Source organism: Leucoraja erinacea, chromosome 6, assembly GCF_028641065.1.
Source record: "Leucoraja erinacea ecotype New England chromosome 6, Leri_hhj_1, whole genome shotgun sequence".
Classification (NCBI taxonomy): Eukaryota; Metazoa; Chordata; class Chondrichthyes; order Rajiformes; family Rajidae; genus Leucoraja; species Leucoraja erinaceus.
In genome coordinates this window covers 2,940,134-2,958,695 of record NC_073382.1, presented here as the reverse complement: position 1 = coordinate 2,958,695, position 18,562 = coordinate 2,940,134, and the positions used below count along the sequence as shown (strand labels likewise).

The window sequence follows — 18,562 nt, the reverse complement described above, 5'->3', positions numbered from 1 at the left end:
GCTGCATCTCTAAACCAAACTACATAACGCAACACCGGCCATCTACTTAATAAGCATAAATTTGACCACAGAATAGGAAATGTGCTGCAAGTCATACTCACCCTATGACAAAACAGGACACCGCAGTTCCAATAAATGCATAAGCCAGGATTGAGCCAAGATTCCTGAAGAAGTGTCTCTGTAACAAAGGAATCACACCCTAACATGCCGGCATTCATACAACACAAGAGAATCCCATTTGGCCCATCACACCCGTGCTGGCTCTGAGGTACTTTAATAACTTCCCTGTTCTACGCCCTTTATCCACCACACTCACAAAATACTGATCACTGAGATTAAAAGAAGCATTTCTAAGTGTAGTGGGCAGATGCTATAGACCTGAGGGTAGACGCTCCCGCCCCCACGAGTCTCGGGCAGATGGGGCTACTCAGCCTGGGAAGGCAGTCCATCTAGGAGAGGGAAAACTCTGATTTAAAACCTCCACTGCCTTGTGGCCGTACCCATTCATGGAAAAGGCTCCAGGAGTAAACCTCAAGAAAATCTGGAGTCGGAGCCCCCTAAGGCAGATCTGGCAGCTCCTGCGATGGTGCTGGTGCCAAACTGTAACGGCCCTGCTGTTCCTTTGGATCGATCAGTGATGTGGAGAGGGGGGGACGTGCTACATGGGCAACGGCCTGTCCTCCATATGACATCGATCGCCCAGGCTTGCATCCGACCACACATCACTTGCAAACTAGGATGCATCACCCATGGTCAGTCATGACCGGGGGGGGGGGGGGGGGGGGGGGGGGCTACCCTAAGTGTAAATAAAGATCCCAGAATCAGGTGGATTTAATCAGCTTTCCTTTTATGAAAAATAGTCGGATTAAGCTCAAGGAAGAATTTCCTTGTTCCGGTTCAGGGGATAGGACAAAAAACACTCTTGACCTGATTTAAGTGGCATTGGAACATAAAAGTGCACTTTGCTTTCATGTAGATACTTTAGTAAACTTTAAAAATGACACATTGTGAAGTTCGCTTGACTTCTTCCATCCAGTTCATCAAGTCAATGGATATTTTCAAGGCAGAGATGGATAGATTCTTGATTAGTACAGGTGTCAGGGGTTATGGGGAGAAGGCAGGAGAATGAGGTTGGGAGGGAGAGATAGATTAGCCATGACTGAATGGCAGAGTAGGCTTGATGGGCCGAATGGCCTAACTCTGCTCCCATCACTTACGACTTTATGATCAAAACAATTAAAACAGTAGGCTGACCATTTGTTAGTTCTAATTTCCTATTGCCCCCTAATCTGAAGATTATGGCCCTCAATATCTATTCTACATTCGCACACACAAAATAAAATGAAGGATGACTTTGCTGTTGTTAATAGAGGCATTTTCTTTCAGCTGGTCTGAAAATATTCCACGACAACACTTCAATAAGTCAGCCCTCGACCAGAACAGGCAGCAAAACTGGTAATTGTTGCATTCCTGGATGTGGGAGTCTGCAGGGTAGCAAGTAGCTTCTGCTGCAGTTCCTGCATTCCAATGGTGCCCACACATGGTGCCAGTGTGAAGAAGGGTCTCGACCCGAAACGCCACCCGTTCCTTCTCTCCAGAGATGCTGCCTGTCCCGCTGGGTTACTCCAGCTTTTTGTGCCCACACTTAAAGAGTGCTCGAAAAATAAAACTGCAGACACCAGAAATAAAAACAGAATACTCAGCAGGTAATCTGTGGAAGGAGAAACAGAGTCAGAAGTCTTTTGCCCAGAGTAGGGGAATCGAGAACCTGAGGTTTAATGTGAAGGGGGAAAGATTTAATAGGAATCTGAGGGTTAACTTTTTCTCGTGTAGATGGGACATACGCAAGTTGGGCCGAAGGGCCTGTTTTCGTGCAGTTTGACTCTATATGCCAAATATACAATTTAGAGCTACATCTGGATTTAAAAACAAAATTAAGCATGTATATTTGCTACAGTTTAAGGTACGTTGTGGCTAAAATTTGTTTTATATTCCTTTTACAAACATGCTTCACTGCAGCATTCATTGCTGAAAAAATGTTTGAAAGAGGAATAAACAGCAAACATAACAATAAAACAGAAAACAAAAGATTGCTTGAAACAATCATCATGTCAAAAGAAAGAGTTAAATGTTTTGAGTTGATGAGTTTGAAACACTAAGAAGGGTTTCGGCCCGAAACGTTGCCTATATCCTTTGCTCCATAGAAGCTGCTGCACCCCCTGAGTTTCTCCAGCATTTTTGTCTAACCTTCGATTTTCCAGCATCTGCAGTTCCTTCTTAAACACTTAAGAAGCGTTGTTTAAACAAGCAATGAGCTGCAATGAGCAGAGCTGGGTATCTGGGACAGGGCAATGAGAGGTTAACTCTGATTTAGCTGCAGCATATTACCGCTAAGCTGCGGAGTGAACCTAAAGCTTCTTTAAAGGCACTGATCATGTCTGACATGAATCCTTCCCGAAACAAAAACCAAGATAGATTGTACATAGGCAGATTAAATGACTGGATGTGAAGTCTCAAAAAGAAGGCATTGCATAGTTACTATTAGTATTGATTTAAAAAAATTAGGTGTTCATAAGGTCATAAGGAATAGGAGTAGAATTAGGCCATTCGGCCCATCAAGTCAACTCCGCCATTCAATCATGGCTGATCTATCACTCCCTAACCCCATTCAAGTCAAGTTTATTCGTCACATACACATACGAGATGTGCAGTGAAATGAAAGTGGCAATGCTCGCGGACCATAGCAGCTGGAACAGTCCGTTGCAAGGGTGGAAGGGGTCTCCCATGATTTTATTGGCTCTGGAGTTGCACCTCCTGATGTATAGTTCCTGCAGGGGGGCGAGTGAAGTTCCCATAGTGCATTCAGCCGAACGCACTACTCTCTGCAGAGCCTTCTTGTCCTGGGCAGAGCAATTCCCAAACCAGATGGTAATGTTCCCGGACAAGATGCTTTCCACAGCTGCTGAGTAGAAGCACTGGAGGATCCTCGGAGACACTCTGAATTTCCTCAATTGCCTGAGGTGGTAAAGGTGCTGCCTTGCCTTACTCACGAGTGCTGCAGCGTGTGATGTCCATGTCATATCCTCAGAGATGTGGACTCCCAGATATTTAAAACAGCTCACCCTAGCCACAGTATCCCCATTGATCCTCAATGGTGTGTACGTCCTCGGATGATGTGCCCTCCTAAAGTCCACGATCAGCTCCTTAGTTTTTTTTCATTCTCCTGCCTTCTCCCCATAACCTCTGACACCTGTACTAATTAAGAATCTATCCATCTCTGCCTTAAAAATATCCACTGACTTGGCCTCCACAACCTTTGTGGCAAAGAATTCCACAGATCCACCCTCTGACTAAAGACATTTCTCCTCATCTCCTTCCTAAAATTCTGAGGCGATGACCTCCAGTCCGAGACTCTACCACTAGTGGAAATATCATCCTCGTATCCGCTGTATCCAAGCTTTTCACTATTCTGTATGTTTCATTGAGGTCTCACCTCATTCTTCTAAACTCCAGCGAATACAGACGCAGTGTCGACAAACGCTCATCATAGGTTAACCTACTCAATCCTGGGGTCATTCTTGTAAACCTCCTCTGGAGCCAGAACATCCTTCCTCAGATGTGGTGCTGAAAGTTGCTCACAATAGGTGTTCCAGAAATGTTTTCATTGAGGCAAATATGTGGAATGGTTTAAAAAAAATATGGAAACTATTGCAGTCGTGCAGCAGGTTTGGAACTTCTATATTAAAGATTCACTGGCCTACCTCTGACCAAACTAAGCAGCCACTGCCCCAATACATCTGCGGACAGCTCTGGTGTCACAGTTTGTTCAATTACTCGAGACTTTCTTTGTTTAAAAAAAAACTATAGAAATGCAATCAGTTGGTGACAGCTGTTCTAGAATTAAAAAATTATTAATATTTAATATAATTAATATAAATTTAATTTATAATTAAAAAAGAGGCAATGGTTACTCGTTGATGTTTTGTTTTGTTTAATGCTGTCAAGAGTTGCATGACTAATTACCAATCTGACTTTCAAAACAATCATTAATTAACCCAGGCAACATCAGGCCTGCAAAACATGCATGTAACAGAATCCGAACACACTCAATAAATTCAAATTCATTGTCTTGCTTGAATTATTCCTGCCAAGTTAAACCAGTTTCTGTAATCTATATGCCCTTGAATTAAAAGAAAGATGTCACAGACATGGAGAATGTGCAAAGAAGATTTGTTAGACTGGTGGTGAAGATGCAACATGTGAAGAGAGTGGAGAAGCTGGGAGTTTCAGGCGGAAGCTGGTGGAAATAATTAGGCTAACGTATAATAGAGGATGTTTCCACTAGTCCAAGAATAATAGTTCAGCATATTTAAAACTGGGTCAGGATATTTTTTTTATATTATTATATTTAGAATTATATTTCGTTTCATGATCAAAAGAATCAGGGAAGGAAAAATATGGACTTATTTTACACAGGGGCGATATTGGCTCAATGGTTCTTTATGATTCAATGGTATTTATTATATTTAAATAAAATATAAATATTATATTTAATATTTATATAAAGGTAAAATGGAATGTCTGAATAGAGAATGAAAACTGATTCAATCACCGCTTTTAATGAAAGGAATTGGACAAGTAATTTATAAAATATTTTATAGCAGGTCTATGGGAAAGGAGGTGCATGTGAGACTAGTTGAATAGTCCTTTCAAAGAGAGAATGGTCCATATATATAGCCACCTTCTGTGTTGCAACAATCTATGATTTGATTATTCTATTATTCAACAAACTAGTTTTCATCTCAAGCACCTTTTTTTTTTTAGTTTTAGCCACATTTAACACAGTATTGAAAATGTTTAATCTCATGATGTCTCTTCATGCCGAGCGTCTGATGGCACTGGACCTGTGCTCGCTGGCGTTTAGAAGGATGAGGGATGACCTCGTTGAAAGTTACAGAATAGTTTAAAAAAAGCCTGCATAGAATGGATGCAGAGAGAAGGGACTCGACCCGAAATGTCACCCCTTTCCCACCCTGCCTGCCCCGCTGAGTTACTCCAGCATTTTGTGCTTATTTTGAATGTAGAGGATGTTTCAACTAGTCCAAGAGTTGTGGACCAGAGGCCACAGCCTCGGAATAAAGGGACATACCTTTAGAAAGGAGATGGGGAGGAATTTATTTGGTCAGGGGGTCGTGAATCTGTGGAATTCATTGCCACAGACGGCCGTGGAGGACAAGTCATTGGGTAAGGCACGTATTGACAGATGCTTGATTAGTAATGGTGTCAGAGGTCATGGGGAGAAAGCAGGAGAATGGGGTTGAGGGAAAGATAGATTAAATGGCGGAGTAGATTTGATGGGCCGAATGGCCCAATTCTGCTCCTATAACTTATGAAACAAAGCTCCTGGCTCCTAGATATTGCGTTTCTCAGAGCTCAATATCCATAATTAAAACTAAAATGCGCCAATACAACAAACATGCCGTTCTAACTCTGAGGAAAAGGCAAGGTTGCACTCCATGCGATCCGGCTTCCTTCCACATCCCAATGACATGTTGGTGGGTGCAGTGGTTATTCTACATTCCTTCACATATTTTCAGAAAGGATTAATGTGAAGATATGGGAATATGTGGGAAATAGTTAGTTGTTGGTTGATGAGGAAATGAGGGGAAGGGGAGGAATGGGGCTAGTCAAGTCAAGAGTGTTTTATTGTCATAGGTCCCGGATGGAACAATGAAATTCTTACTTGCTGCAGCACAGAATATGTGAACATGTAAACATAGTATATAACGGGGGAAGAGAAAGAAAAAAAGAAAAAGTTTAATAAATAATAAATATAGTGCAATAATAATATAGTCTTTTGCAGTTCAGAGCTCAGAGCTTATTTGTTGTTGTTGTAATGGCTGTAGGAGAGAAGCTGTTCCTGAACCTGGACATTACAGTTCTCAGGCTCCTGTACCTTCTTCCTGATGGCAATGGTGAGATGAGTGTGTGGCCAGGATGGTGTGGGTCCTTGATGATTTTGGCTGCCTTTTTGAGGCAGCGACTGCGATAGATCCCTCCGACGGTGGGGATGTCAAAGCCGATGATGGACTGGGCAGTGGTCACAACTTCTTGAAGTCTTTTTCGCTCCTGGACGTTCTTCCAGAACAAGCTCCCTGGGAGCTAGCATGGGCACAACAAGGTGAATGGCCTCCAAGAGTAACATTGGGGGATTTGTGAACTTGGGTCTGACACCAGGGGGCAGTGCATCACCATGCATGAGAAGGGAGGTTTTTACAGAAAGGACAAAGTGCTGGAAGAACTCAGCAGGTCAGGCAGCATCTGTGGAGGGAATAGACCAAGGGTCTTGACCCAAAACATCATCCGTCCATTCCCTCCACAGTTGTTGCCTGAGGCACTCAGCTCATCCTACACCATGTGTTTTGCTCAAGATTCCAGCATTTGCAGTTCCTCGTGTCTCCACTTTAAAGCAAGGATCTGCCTGAAAAAAGGGCCAGTGTCAATGACACAGCAAACTTGCCTGCTGGTCTCAATTACACACCCTACACATTAGGGATAATTCATAGATGGCAATTAACCTGCAAACCCGCACGTCTTTGGGATGTGGGAGGAAACTGGAGCACCGGGAGGAATCCCTCGCGGTCACAGGGAGAACGTGCAAACTCCACAGACATTATTATAAGGGCAGCACGGTGTCTTAGCGGTCGCCCCAGAGACCCGGGTTCGATCCTGACTACAGGTGCTTGTCTGCATGGAGTTCACAAGTTCTCCCCATGACCTGCGAGGGTTTTCTCCGAGATCTTCGGTTTCCTCCCACACTCCAAAGACGTACTGGTTTGCTAGTTCATCGTTTAAGAAGGAACTGCAGATGCTGGAAAATCAAAGGTTGACAAAAGTGCTGGAGAAACTCAGCGGGTGAGGCAGCATCTATGGAGCGAAAGAAATAGGCAACGTTTCGGGCCGAAACGTTGCCTATTTCCTTCGCTCCATAGATGCTGCCTCACCCGCTGAGTTTCTCCAGCACTTTTGTCTACCTTGCAAGTTAATTGGTTTGGTATAAATGTAACTTGTCCCGAGTGTGTGCAGGATTGCGTTTGTGTGCGGGGATCGCTGGTCAGTTCGGACTCGGCGAGCCAAAGGGCCTGTTTCTGCGCTGTATCTCCAAACTAGATCGAAACTAAACGCACCCAAGGTCAGGATTGAACCCGGGTCTCTGACGCTGTGAGGCAGCAGCTTTACCAGCTGTTCCACTGTGCCAGCTCGCCGGTAAGGCTTGGAGGCACCTTGCCCTTTGCAGGCACATCACAAGTGTGGCCACTCAGAAGGCCAACGGAAGAGAATCCCTTCCTGGTTTGAAATTAAATAACACAATAGTGTTTCAGTTCCCAGAAAACACGTGCAAATTGCATTATAGCAACACGCAGCTATGTTGCTCAGAAAGATTTGGAGATTAAGATTACAGTTAATAACAATGCAGACTGGGGGGAAGGGCTACAGCCTATATTCAGTTTACAATACAATGGAAACAAGGAACTGCAGGTACAGTGCAGTAACTCTGTGCCAACATCTTTGCCTCTGAGCAGGATGGTTATGCACTTAAGCCTTAGTTAATTTTGTCTAATTTATTATTATGGTCATATCTACCGAGGTACAGTGAAAAGTTTTTTCTTTGCGTGCTATCCAGTCAGTGAAAAGACTATATATATATATATAGTCTATATATATATATATATACATATATACACATGATTATAATAAAGCCGTCCACAGTGTACAGATACAGGAGAATGGGAATAACGTTTAGTGCAAGAGAAAGTCCAGTGATGTCTGATTAAAAATAGTTCAAAGGTTTCCAATGAGGCCGATGTTGTCAGGACCGCCCTCTAATTGTTGGGCGGACGGTTCAGTCGCCAGGTAACAGTTAGGAAGAAATTGTCCATCAATCTGCCCATGAAAGTGTTTTCCACACTTCTGCATCTCTTGCCTTTTGGGAGAAGAGGCAGTGACCAGGGTGAGTGGGCAAATGCATGGCAGATGCAGTGTAACGTGGACAAATGTGAGGTTATCCACTTTGGTGGCAAAAACAGGAAAGTAGATTATTATCTGAATGGTGGCCGATTGGGAAAGGGGGAGATGCAGCGAGACCTGGGTGTCATGGTACACCAGTCATTGAAGGTAGGCATGCAGGTGCAGCAGGCAGTGAAGAAAGCGAATGGTATGTTAGCATTGATAGCAAAAGGATTTGAGTATAGGAGCAGGGAGGTTCTACTGCAGTTGTACAGGGTCTTGGTGAGACCGCACCTGTATTGCGTACAGTTTTGGTCTCCTAATCTGAGGAAGGACATTATTGCCATAGAGGGAGTGCAGAGAAGGTTCACCAGACTGATTCCTGGGATGTCAGGACTTTCATACGAAGAAAGACTGGATAGACTCGGCTTGTACTCGCTAGAATTTAGGAGATTGAGGGGGGATCTTATAGAAACTTACAAAATTGTTAAGGGGTTGGACAGGCTAGATGCAGGAAGATTGTTCCCGATGTTGGGGAAGTCCAGGACAAGGGGTCACAGTTTAAGGATGAGGGGGAAATCTTTTAAGACCGAGATGAGAAAAACATTTTTCACACAGAGAGTGGTGAATCTCTGGAACTCTCTGCCACAGAGGGTAGTTGAGGCCAATTCATTGGCTATATTTAAGAGGTAGTTAGACGTGGCCCTTGTGGCTAAGGGATCAGGGGGTATGGAGAGAAGGCAGGTACAGGATACTGAGATGGATGATCAGCCATGATCATATTGAATGGCGGTGCAGGCTCGAAGGGCCGAATCGCCTACTCCTGCACCTATTTTCTATGTTTCTATGTTTCTGTGACACTGGTCCTCGATTATGTTCGCGGCTTTGCCAAGGCAGCGTGAAGTGTAGATGGAGTTGGTTGCTCAAGTAGCTTCTTGATTAGTACAGGCGTCAGAGGTTATGTGCTGAAGGCAGGAGAATAGGGTTAGAAGGGAGAGATAGCTCAGCCATGATTGGATGGCAGTCGACCTGATGGGCCGAATGGCCTAATTCTGCTCCTATCACTTATGAGAAAATTGAAGGCACTGCATCTCAAATGAAACCTGGAACCTTCAACTCCTTCAGATTTGGCAAGTCAGCCTGGATTATAGGGCGGCACGGTGGCGCAGCGGTAGAGTTGCGGCCTTACAGCACCGGAGACCCGGGTTCGATCCTAACTACGGGTGAGTGTCTGTACGGAGTTTATACGTTCTCCCGGTGACCTGCGTGAATTTTCTCCGGTTTCCTCCCACACTTCAAAGACGTGCAGGGTTGCCGGTATCATTGTGCCGTGTGTGTGTGTGGGATAGTGCAAGTGTGCGGAGATCGCTGGTCAGCGCGGTCTGGGTGGGCGCATCTCTAAACCAAATTAAACATAAGGTCTGCATTCAGAGACTTGAATCAACAATCTTCAGCTGAGAGAGCCATCATCTGAGTCACAGGCGACATCCTTCTCTTCACATCCATTGCCAAACATTGCTCAACAATGACATAACCACCTCCACCTTGTATTTATTTTCAAAACTCTCCTTCACATTTGGCGCAGCTGGTAGAGCTGCTGCCTCATAGAGCCAGAGAGCCAGGTTCAATCCTGACTTCAAGTGCAGTTTGCATCCAAGAGGCTTTTAGAAAGGCACAAGGATATGCAGGGAAGGATAATAATAATAATAATCTTATTTATATAGCACATTTTTAGTCAACTTGCATTGACCCCAAAGTGCTTCACATAATTACATTACATTTACACACAGGCAAAGGTGGGTGAAGTGTCTTGCCCCAAGGACACAACGACAGTATGCACTCCAAGCGGGATTCGAACCGGCTACCTTCCGGTCGCCAGCCGAACACTTAGCCCATTGCGCCATCTGTCGTCCCTCGAGATGGATGTGGATCACATGCAGGCAGAGGAAATCAGTTGAATTTGGCAATGAAGGACGGCACGGTGGCAGTAGAGCTACTGCCTTACAGTGCCAAGGACTCGGGTACGAGCAGGACTACAGGTGTTGTCTGCACACAGTTTGTACGTTCTCCCCGTAACCTGCGTGGGTTTTCTCTGAGATCTTCGGGTTTCCTCCCACATTCCACAGGTTTGTTGGTTCATTGGCTTGGTTTAAATGTAAAATTGCCCCTAGTGTGTGTGTGTGTGTGTGCATGTGCGTGCGTGCGTGCGTGTGTGTGTGTGCGCGTGTGTGTGTGTGTGTGGGAGACTGTTCATGTACCGGGATCGCTGGTTGGTGCGGACTCGGTGGGCCAGAGGGCCTGTTTTCACGTTGTATCTCGAAACTAAAAGACTAGGCTTGTATTCACTGGAGTTTAGAAGGATGAGGGGGTTATCTTATAGAAACATATAAAATTATAAAAGGACTGGACAAGCTAGATGCAGGAAAAATGTTCCCAATGTTGGGCAAGTCCAGAACCAGGGGCCACAGTCTTAGAATAAAGGGGAGGTCATTTAAGACTGAGGTGAGAAAAAACGTTTTCACCCAGAGAGGTGTGAATTTATGGAATTCCCTGCCACAGAGGGCAGTGGAGGCCAAGTCACTGGATGGATTTCAGAGAGAGTTAGATAGAGCTCTAGGGGCTAGTGGAGTCAAGGGATATGGGGAGAAGGCAGGCACGGGTTATTGATAGGAGACGATCAGCCATGATCACAATGAATGGCGGTGCTGGCTCGAAGGGCCGAATGGCCTCCTCCTGCACCTATTTTCTATGTTTCTAAACTAAACTAAATCACGTTCAACATGGACATTGCAAGCTGAAGAGCCTGTTACTGCTCTATGTTCACTGTCCAACGATTCGGGAATCCCCATGGTTTGTGATCCTCCTAAATTTAACAGGGTAATAAAAAAAGCCAGAGAGCCACACAGCACGGAAACAGACTCTCGGGTACAACCTGGCTATGTCGACAAGCTGGCCTGGCCAACATAAACGCTGAGAAACTTTTTCCTGTTGAAACCGCAAAACCCATCCATGGAAAATTAAAAATAAATAAATAAAAGAATAAATGGAAATAATTCAGGCTCGACTTTGCTCGCTTCAAATGTATCTATTCTCTCCTCCTCGCACAACAGAAAGAAACCAGCTTGTGAAGGAGTGTTTTTTTTTATAAAGGTCTTACCTTTTTGAGGCTGTATCCCGCATAGAATATGATTGGAGGTAGCAAAATGTTGAAAAAAACATCTGGGTCAAAGGTTACCTGCAAACAACAACAACAACAAAGCAGGTTTGAGGAAAGACACGGAACAATTCCCGTCTCAAGGCATTTCTCCTGGGTCCATGCAGTGACCCTGCGGAGGCAGTATTCAATGCCACATTGACTGCAGAGCGAACGCAAATCGGGCAGTCATTGCATCAGCAGGGATCCATATAAAATGCACACACATGTCAATAAGGTCATGTGATAGGAATAGAATTAGGCCATTTTGGCCCATCAAGTCTACTCCGCCATTCAATCATGTTTGATCGATCCCTCCTCACCCCATTCTCCTGCCTACTCCACATAACCTCTGACACCCGTACTAATCAAGAACCACTCCAGGTGAATTTTACAATAGTCATACTTCAACATACTCTTCAATTGGCATTCAGAATACTCAAACATGCGGCGCGGTGGCACAGCGGTAACGATGCTGCCTTACAGCGCCCGAGACCCGGGTTCAATCCAGACTACGGGCGCTGTCTGTATGGAGTTTGTACGTTCTCCCCGTGACCTTTACGTGCGTTTTCTCCAGGATCTCCGGTTTCCTCCCACACTCCAAAGTCGTACAGGTTTGTAGGTTAATTGGCGTGGTGTCATTGTAAATTGTCCCCAGTGCGTGTATGATAGTGTCAGTGTGCGGGGATCGCAGGTCGGCGCAGACCCGGTGGGCCGAAGGGCCTGTTGCCACGTTGTATCTCTAAACTAAACTTGCAGATCTCATCCAAAATTCTCTCACTTACAAATATACTCCATACAGTATGTCCTGCCCGTTCAAAGGCATGATATGACATGTCTTTGGCCTCTCCATCTACACCATACTGCCTCGTCAAAACTACCAGCGTAATCAAGGACCAGTCTCATCCCGGTCATGCCCTCTTCTCCCCTCCCCCATCAGGCAAGAGGTATAGAAGTTTGAAAACGCACACCCAACATATTCAGGGACAGTTTTTCCCCCAGCTGTTATTAGGTAACTGAACCATACTCTCACAAGCGAGAGTGCTCCTGAGTTCCCATCAACATCGTTATGCCCCTGTCCCACTTAGGAAACCTGAACGGAAACCTCTGGAGACTTTGCTCCCCACCCAAGGTTTCCGTGCGGTTCCCGGAGGTTTTTGTCAGTCTCCCTACCTGCTTCCACTACCTGCAACCTCCAGCAACCACCTGCAACCTCCGGGAACCGCACGGAAACCTTGGGTGCGGCGCAAAGTCTTCAGAGGTTTCCGTTCAGGTTTCCTAAGTGGGACAGGGGCATTATTTGAGACCTTCTGAACTATCTTTAATCGGAATTTAAACGTTATACCCTTTATCCTGTATCTCTGTACACAGTGGACGGCTTGATTGTAACATGTATAGTTTTTCATTGACTGCTTGGCATGCTACAAGTTTTTCCGTCACCTATCAGTGTTCTCCGGAGATGCTGCCTGACCTGTTGAGTTACTGCAGCACTTTGTGCCTTTCTTTGATAAATCCGCATCTGCAGTTCCTTGTTGTTCTACCTTGTTGAGGATTGTTTCTTGCTGAGGCATGATCTCATCCAAAATTGTATTGAAGGACCACCCACCCAGATACATTAACTATTTTGTCTCCATGGACACTCTTTCCATAGACTTGCTGTCTCCCGATTTTCTCCGAATGATAACATCGTTCATGTTTGGCTTTCTGCACTGTGAGTTCCAGGGATAAAATGGGGGCATAACACGCGGAAATGTATTGGGTCATAAGGGATAGGAAAGAATTAGGCCATTCGTCCCATCAAGTTTCCTCCGCCATTCAATCATGGCTGATCTATCTCTCCCTCCCAACCCCATTCTCCTGCCTTCTCCCCATAACCTCTACAACTGTATTCTACATGCATTGATTTTAATGTGGGATTTCATTTGGTGTTGGCAGTCTGACACTGGCTTGCCTCCCTGTCAATAGACAATAGACAAAAGGTGCAAGAGTAGGCCATTCGGTCCTTCGAGCCAGCACCGCCATTCAATGTGATCATGGCTGATCATCCCCAATCAGTACTCCGTTCCTGCCTTCTCCCCATATCCCCTGACTTCGCTATCTTTAAGAGCCCTATCTAGCTCTCTCTTGAAACTATCCAGAGAACCGGCCTCCATGTCCCGCCATCATCCATTGAAGCAAGGTCCCGACTCGAAAAGTCGCCTGTCCATTCCCTCCACGATGTTGCTTTGACCCACTGAGTTCCCCCTGCACTTTGTGTTATGATCAAGCTTCAAGCTTCTTGTGTCTTTACTTAGTTATTGTTGTATAGGTGCAAGAGATTAATTTAATTTAGTTTATTATTGTCACGTTTTATAACAATTACAAACGGTACGTTTTACCGAGGTACAGTGGAAAGCGATTTGCTGCTTGCTATCCAGTCAATGAAAAAGCTATACATGATTACAATCAAGCCGTCCACAATGTACAGAAACATGATAAATAATCTGGAGGTAATAGTTTGCACATTTCTGTACCTCTTGGCTTATGGGAGAGGGGTGAAGAGGGAGTGACTGGGGCGATACTAGTCCTTAGAGTCATAGTGTGGAAACAGGCCCTTCAGCCCACACCAGCCAACATGTCCCAGCTACACTAATCCCACCTGCTTGCGCTTAGTCCATATCTCTCCAAACTTGTCCTATTCATGCACCAGTCTAACTGTTTCTTAAATGTTGGGATAGCCTCAACTACCTCCTCTTGCAGCTTGTTCCATACACCCAGGTACCTTTGTGTGAACAAGTTACCCCTCAGATTCCTATTAAATCTTGTCTCCTTCACTTTAAACCTATGTCCTCTGGTCCTCAATTCACCTACTCTGGAAAAGAGACTCTGTGCATCTATCCCATGTATTCCTCTAATGATTTTATACACCTCAATAAGATCACCCCTCATCCCCCTGTGCTCCAAGGAATAGACCCAGCCTTAATAACCTACCTGAACTCCCGGTGGCTCAGCACTTCAACTCCCCCTCCCATTCCCAATCCGACCTCTCTGTCCTGGGTCTCCTCCATTGTCAGAGTGAGCAACACCGGAAATTGGAGGAACAGCACCTCATATTCCGCCTGGGCAGCTTGCATCCGGATGGCATGAACGTTGAATTCTCCCAGTTCTGCAAGCCCTTGCTGTCTCCTCACCTTCCTTAACCCTCGAGCTGTCTCCTTCCATCCCCCCGCCCTCGGGCTCCTCCTCCTCCCTTTTTCCTTCCTTCTCCCCCCCACCCCCAATCAGTCTGAAGAAGGGTTTCGGCCCGAAACGTCGCCTATTTCCTTCGCTCCATAGATGCTGCTGCACCCGCTGAGTTTCTCCAGCATTTTTGTGTACCTTAATTAAGCATGTATGGCATGCTTTGCCTGGATTGTATATAAGACAGTATTTTCCACTCTATGTCGGTACACATGGCAATTATAAACCAAAACCAATCCTATAATGGGACACTTGAAACAATGAGATCCACAATGGAGCCCTCTGTGGTTTGATCGGCTCCCATCCATTCACTGCCCCTTAGCTCTAACTCATGGGTGGCATGGTGCCTTATAGCGCTTGCAGTGCTGGAGACACAGGTTCGATCCCAACTGCAGGTGCTGTGTGTACGGAGTTTGTACGTTCTCCCCGTGACCGCGTGGGTTTTCTCCGAGATCTTCGGTTTCCTCCCACACTCTAAAGACGTACAGGTTTGTTGGTTAATTGGCTTGCTATCAGTGGAAATCGTCCCTAGTGTGTGTGTGTAAGATAGTGTTAGTGTGCGGGGATTGCTGGTCTGTGAGGACTCGTTGGGATGAAGGGCCTTTTTCCGCGCTGCATCTCTGAACTAAAAACTAAAAAAAAACTAAACATGCTGTAAATCCCCAACTCAGCCAAGTACCAGAAAATTACCACAATGGAATCTTTCTGGAATCATGTGATGCAACGGTACCGTAAAGATTGCTGATTTCAGTTCATGACGTGGATAGATCTACATCTCCGAATACAGATTTGAAAAATTCTCTTTAAAGGGGCCTTCTCTTCTATTTTTACTTTCCACTTTCTCTCTTTCTTTTTTATTTTTTATATACACACTTCACGTTTTTCTACTCTCTACCATCTATTTTTCCACTTTTTCCTCTTTCTATTGTTTTCTTTTTCTTGTCTTGCTTCCTTCTCATAACATAAAACTAGAGGTTGTACATAGAATGGATTACGGTATTACATAGTTGGCACCTAAAATTAGGTTCCACTGTACTGTTTTGTACTGTATTAACTTTAATAAAATAAACAAACAAAAATTTTTTTTAAATTACCACAATGGAACTCATCGGTGCTCTGGGACAGAAGAAAGAGGAAGTTGGTTTTAGCTACTCGTTACGATGCCTTCATAGTTTTTTACGGAATGTCAGGGGATATCCATTGCCCTTCAAATCTAACTCCCCGTACAAAAGCCCCAAGCTCTGGGGATGTGAAACCCCTTGCTTGCCCCAGGTCTTCACAAGATTACTCATCATCTGACGGCTCCTCCGATACGACTGTGCAGCCAACGACTCACTCATAGACACTGACCATGAATGATCACATGCATTTGCAACATTGGATGTGAGGGATGAGGTGGTGGTGGCAAAGAGTAGGCAACATAGAGTTGGTCAAGCCTGCCCTGTCTGCTCATGATATCGGCTTTCACCCACCACATTTTCAAGCATGTCCCTTAACTTATTTGAATAACCAAACCCAAGAACAAAGGAGGCCTGGGGTGGGAGGGGGGACAAAGACGGTATGAGTTATTTAGTTTAGTTTAGAGATACAGCGCAGAAATAGGCCCTTTGGCCCACCGACCAGCGATCCCCACACATTAACACTACCCTTCACATACCAGGGACAATTTTACATTTACACCAAGCCAATTAACCCTCAAACCTGCGCATCTTTGGAGCGTGGGGAGAAAACCGAAGATCTCGGAGAAAACCCACGCAGGTCATGGGGAGAACGTACAAGCTCCGTGCAGACAAGCACCCGTAGTCGGGATCGAACCGGGGTCTCTGGCGCTGTAAGGCTCTATCGCTACGCTACCATGCCACCCAATCCCGAGAACAAAGGGGGATCCGGTGAGGGGGGGGGGGGGGAGAGGGGAGGGGGGAGGCGGTGGGGGGGGGTGGGGGGGGTCAAGAAACAAAGGGGGACCTGGCACGAAGGGGGAGGACAAAGAAGGGACGAGTACTTTTTGTAACTTTGGCGGTGCATTTGTGGCCACTGTTTTGTGTACTTTGTGGGCAAAAACAAAGAACTTAACTATAGGCACAAGTCACAATAAAGAATCATCAAGTATCATCACCATTCCCATCAATCTCAGATTTTAGATCAGCAAGTAGCCCAGCTACAATTATTAGTTAGGGGACAAAGTTCAACATTTTAAACGCATGTAAAAATGAAAGTGACTTTAGGCATGCTGGCCTTCAGCACAACCGTCAAGTATAGAATGTGTAAGAAAGAACTACAGATGCTGGTTTAAATCGAAGATAGACACAAAATGCTGGAGTAACTCAGCGGGTCAGGCAGCATCTCTGGGGAGAAGGAATGACCATCTTGGACCATCTCTGACATCTCCCTGCAGTTTCTTGATCTCACCATCTCCATCACAGGAAACAGACTATTGACCGACATCTACTACAAACCTACTGACTCCCACAGCTATCTTGACTACACTTCTTCCCACCCTGCTTCCAGTAAAGACTCACCCTGCTTCCAGTATCCCACTCCTACTCCCAATTCCTCCGTCTGCACCCAGGGTGAGGTTTTCCATACCAGCGCATCGGAGATGTCCTCATTCTTTAGGAAACGGGGGTTCCCTTCTTCCATTATAGATGAGGCTCTCACTAGGGTCTCCTTGATATCCAGCAGCTCCCCTCTTGCTCCCCCTCCCCCTCCCCCTATTCGTAACAAGGACAGAGTCTCCCTTGGCCTCACCTTCCACCCCATCAGCCGTCGCATATAATCCTCCAACATTTTCGCCACCTCCAACTGGATCCCACTACTGGCCACATCTTCCCATCTCCATCCATTTCTGCTTCCCGCAGTGACCGTTCCCTCCAAAACTCCCTGGTCAACTCGTCCTTCCCACCCAAACCACCCCCTCCCCAGGTACATTCCCCTGCAACCGCCGGAGATGCAACACCTGTCCCTTTACCTCCCCCCCTTGACTCCATCAAAGGACCCAAAGTATTTCCAGGTGAGGCAGAGGTTCACTTGCACCTCCTCCAACCTGTTGCAGGTGTCAACATCTCTACATCGGCGAGCCCAAACGCAGGCTCGGCAATCGTTTAGTTGAAAACCTCCGCTCAGTCCGCCTTAACCTAACTGATCTCCTGGTGGCTCAGCACTTCAACTCCCCCTCCCATTCCCAATCTGACCTTTCTGTCCTGGGCCTCCTCCATTGTCAGAGTGGGGCCCAGCGCAAATTGGAGGAACAGCACCTCATATTTTGCTTGGGTAGTTTACACCCCAGCGGTATGAACATTGACTTCTCTAACTTCAGATAGCCCTTGCTTTCCCTCTCTATCCCCTCCCCCTTCGCAGTTCTCCCACTAGTCTCACGGTCTCCAACTACATTCTATCTTTGTCCCATCCTCTCCCCCGACATCAGTCTGAAGAAGGGTCTCGACCCGAAACGTCACCCATTCCTTTTCTCCAGAGATGCTGCCTGTCCCGCTGAGTTACTCTAGCATTCTGTGTCCACAGTCAAGTATAGAAATTGGGATGTAATGTGGTAGTTCTATTGGACATCGGAATTGCTGGAATAACTCTGCGGGTCAGGCAGCATCTCTGATGGGCAACGATTGACCGATAGCAGAGCGATGTCTATCTAACAGTGTGGTTGATGCAGATATCTAGATCATGAAGTTTACGTTCAAAGTGATTCGCAACACAAAAGGCTTCTAATCTTTTATGGACAAAACGGCAAGACGCTGGAGTTAATTCCATGCAAAAAGTCATTTTGACCAATTTAAATTTGCACTTTTCTGAACAACCAGATGAGGTAGTTGAGGCTGGGACTATCCCAACATTTAAGAAATAGTTAGACAGGCACATGGAAAGGACAGGTTTGGATATGGGCCAAGCGCAGGCAGGTTGGACTCGTGTAGCTGGGACATGTTGGCCGGTGTGGGCAAGTTGGGCCGAAGGGCCTGTTTCCACACTGTATCACTCTATAACATTGAACGTACCTTTCTAACAAAGAACAAACCCAGCTTTCTGCTACAAATTTGATTTAAAAAAATAGATGAGAGAGAATAGAATAAGTGTGTATTTAACAGGAATAGCCAACCACATCAAATTCTGTTGTTTGGCAGGCTCTTTTGGACC

The 18,562-nt window shown here is 45.7% G+C and overlaps 1 protein-coding gene across 1 annotated transcript in view; it reads right to left on the bottom strand.

The window, feature by feature from the left end:
- The window catches only part of LOC129697804 (sodium/hydrogen exchanger 7-like), a 151,023-nt gene that overhangs the window by 89,494 nt on the left and 42,967 nt on the right, over window positions 1-18,562 (bottom strand). The window contains exons 3-4 of the mRNA XM_055636430.1: window positions 11,165-11,242; window positions 102-178 (exon numbers count right to left, since the gene is read on the bottom strand). Coding sequence (XP_055492405.1) covers window positions 102-178; window positions 11,165-11,242 — 155 coding nt within the window. The remainder of the gene's footprint in view (window positions 1-101; window positions 179-11,164; window positions 11,243-18,562) is intronic.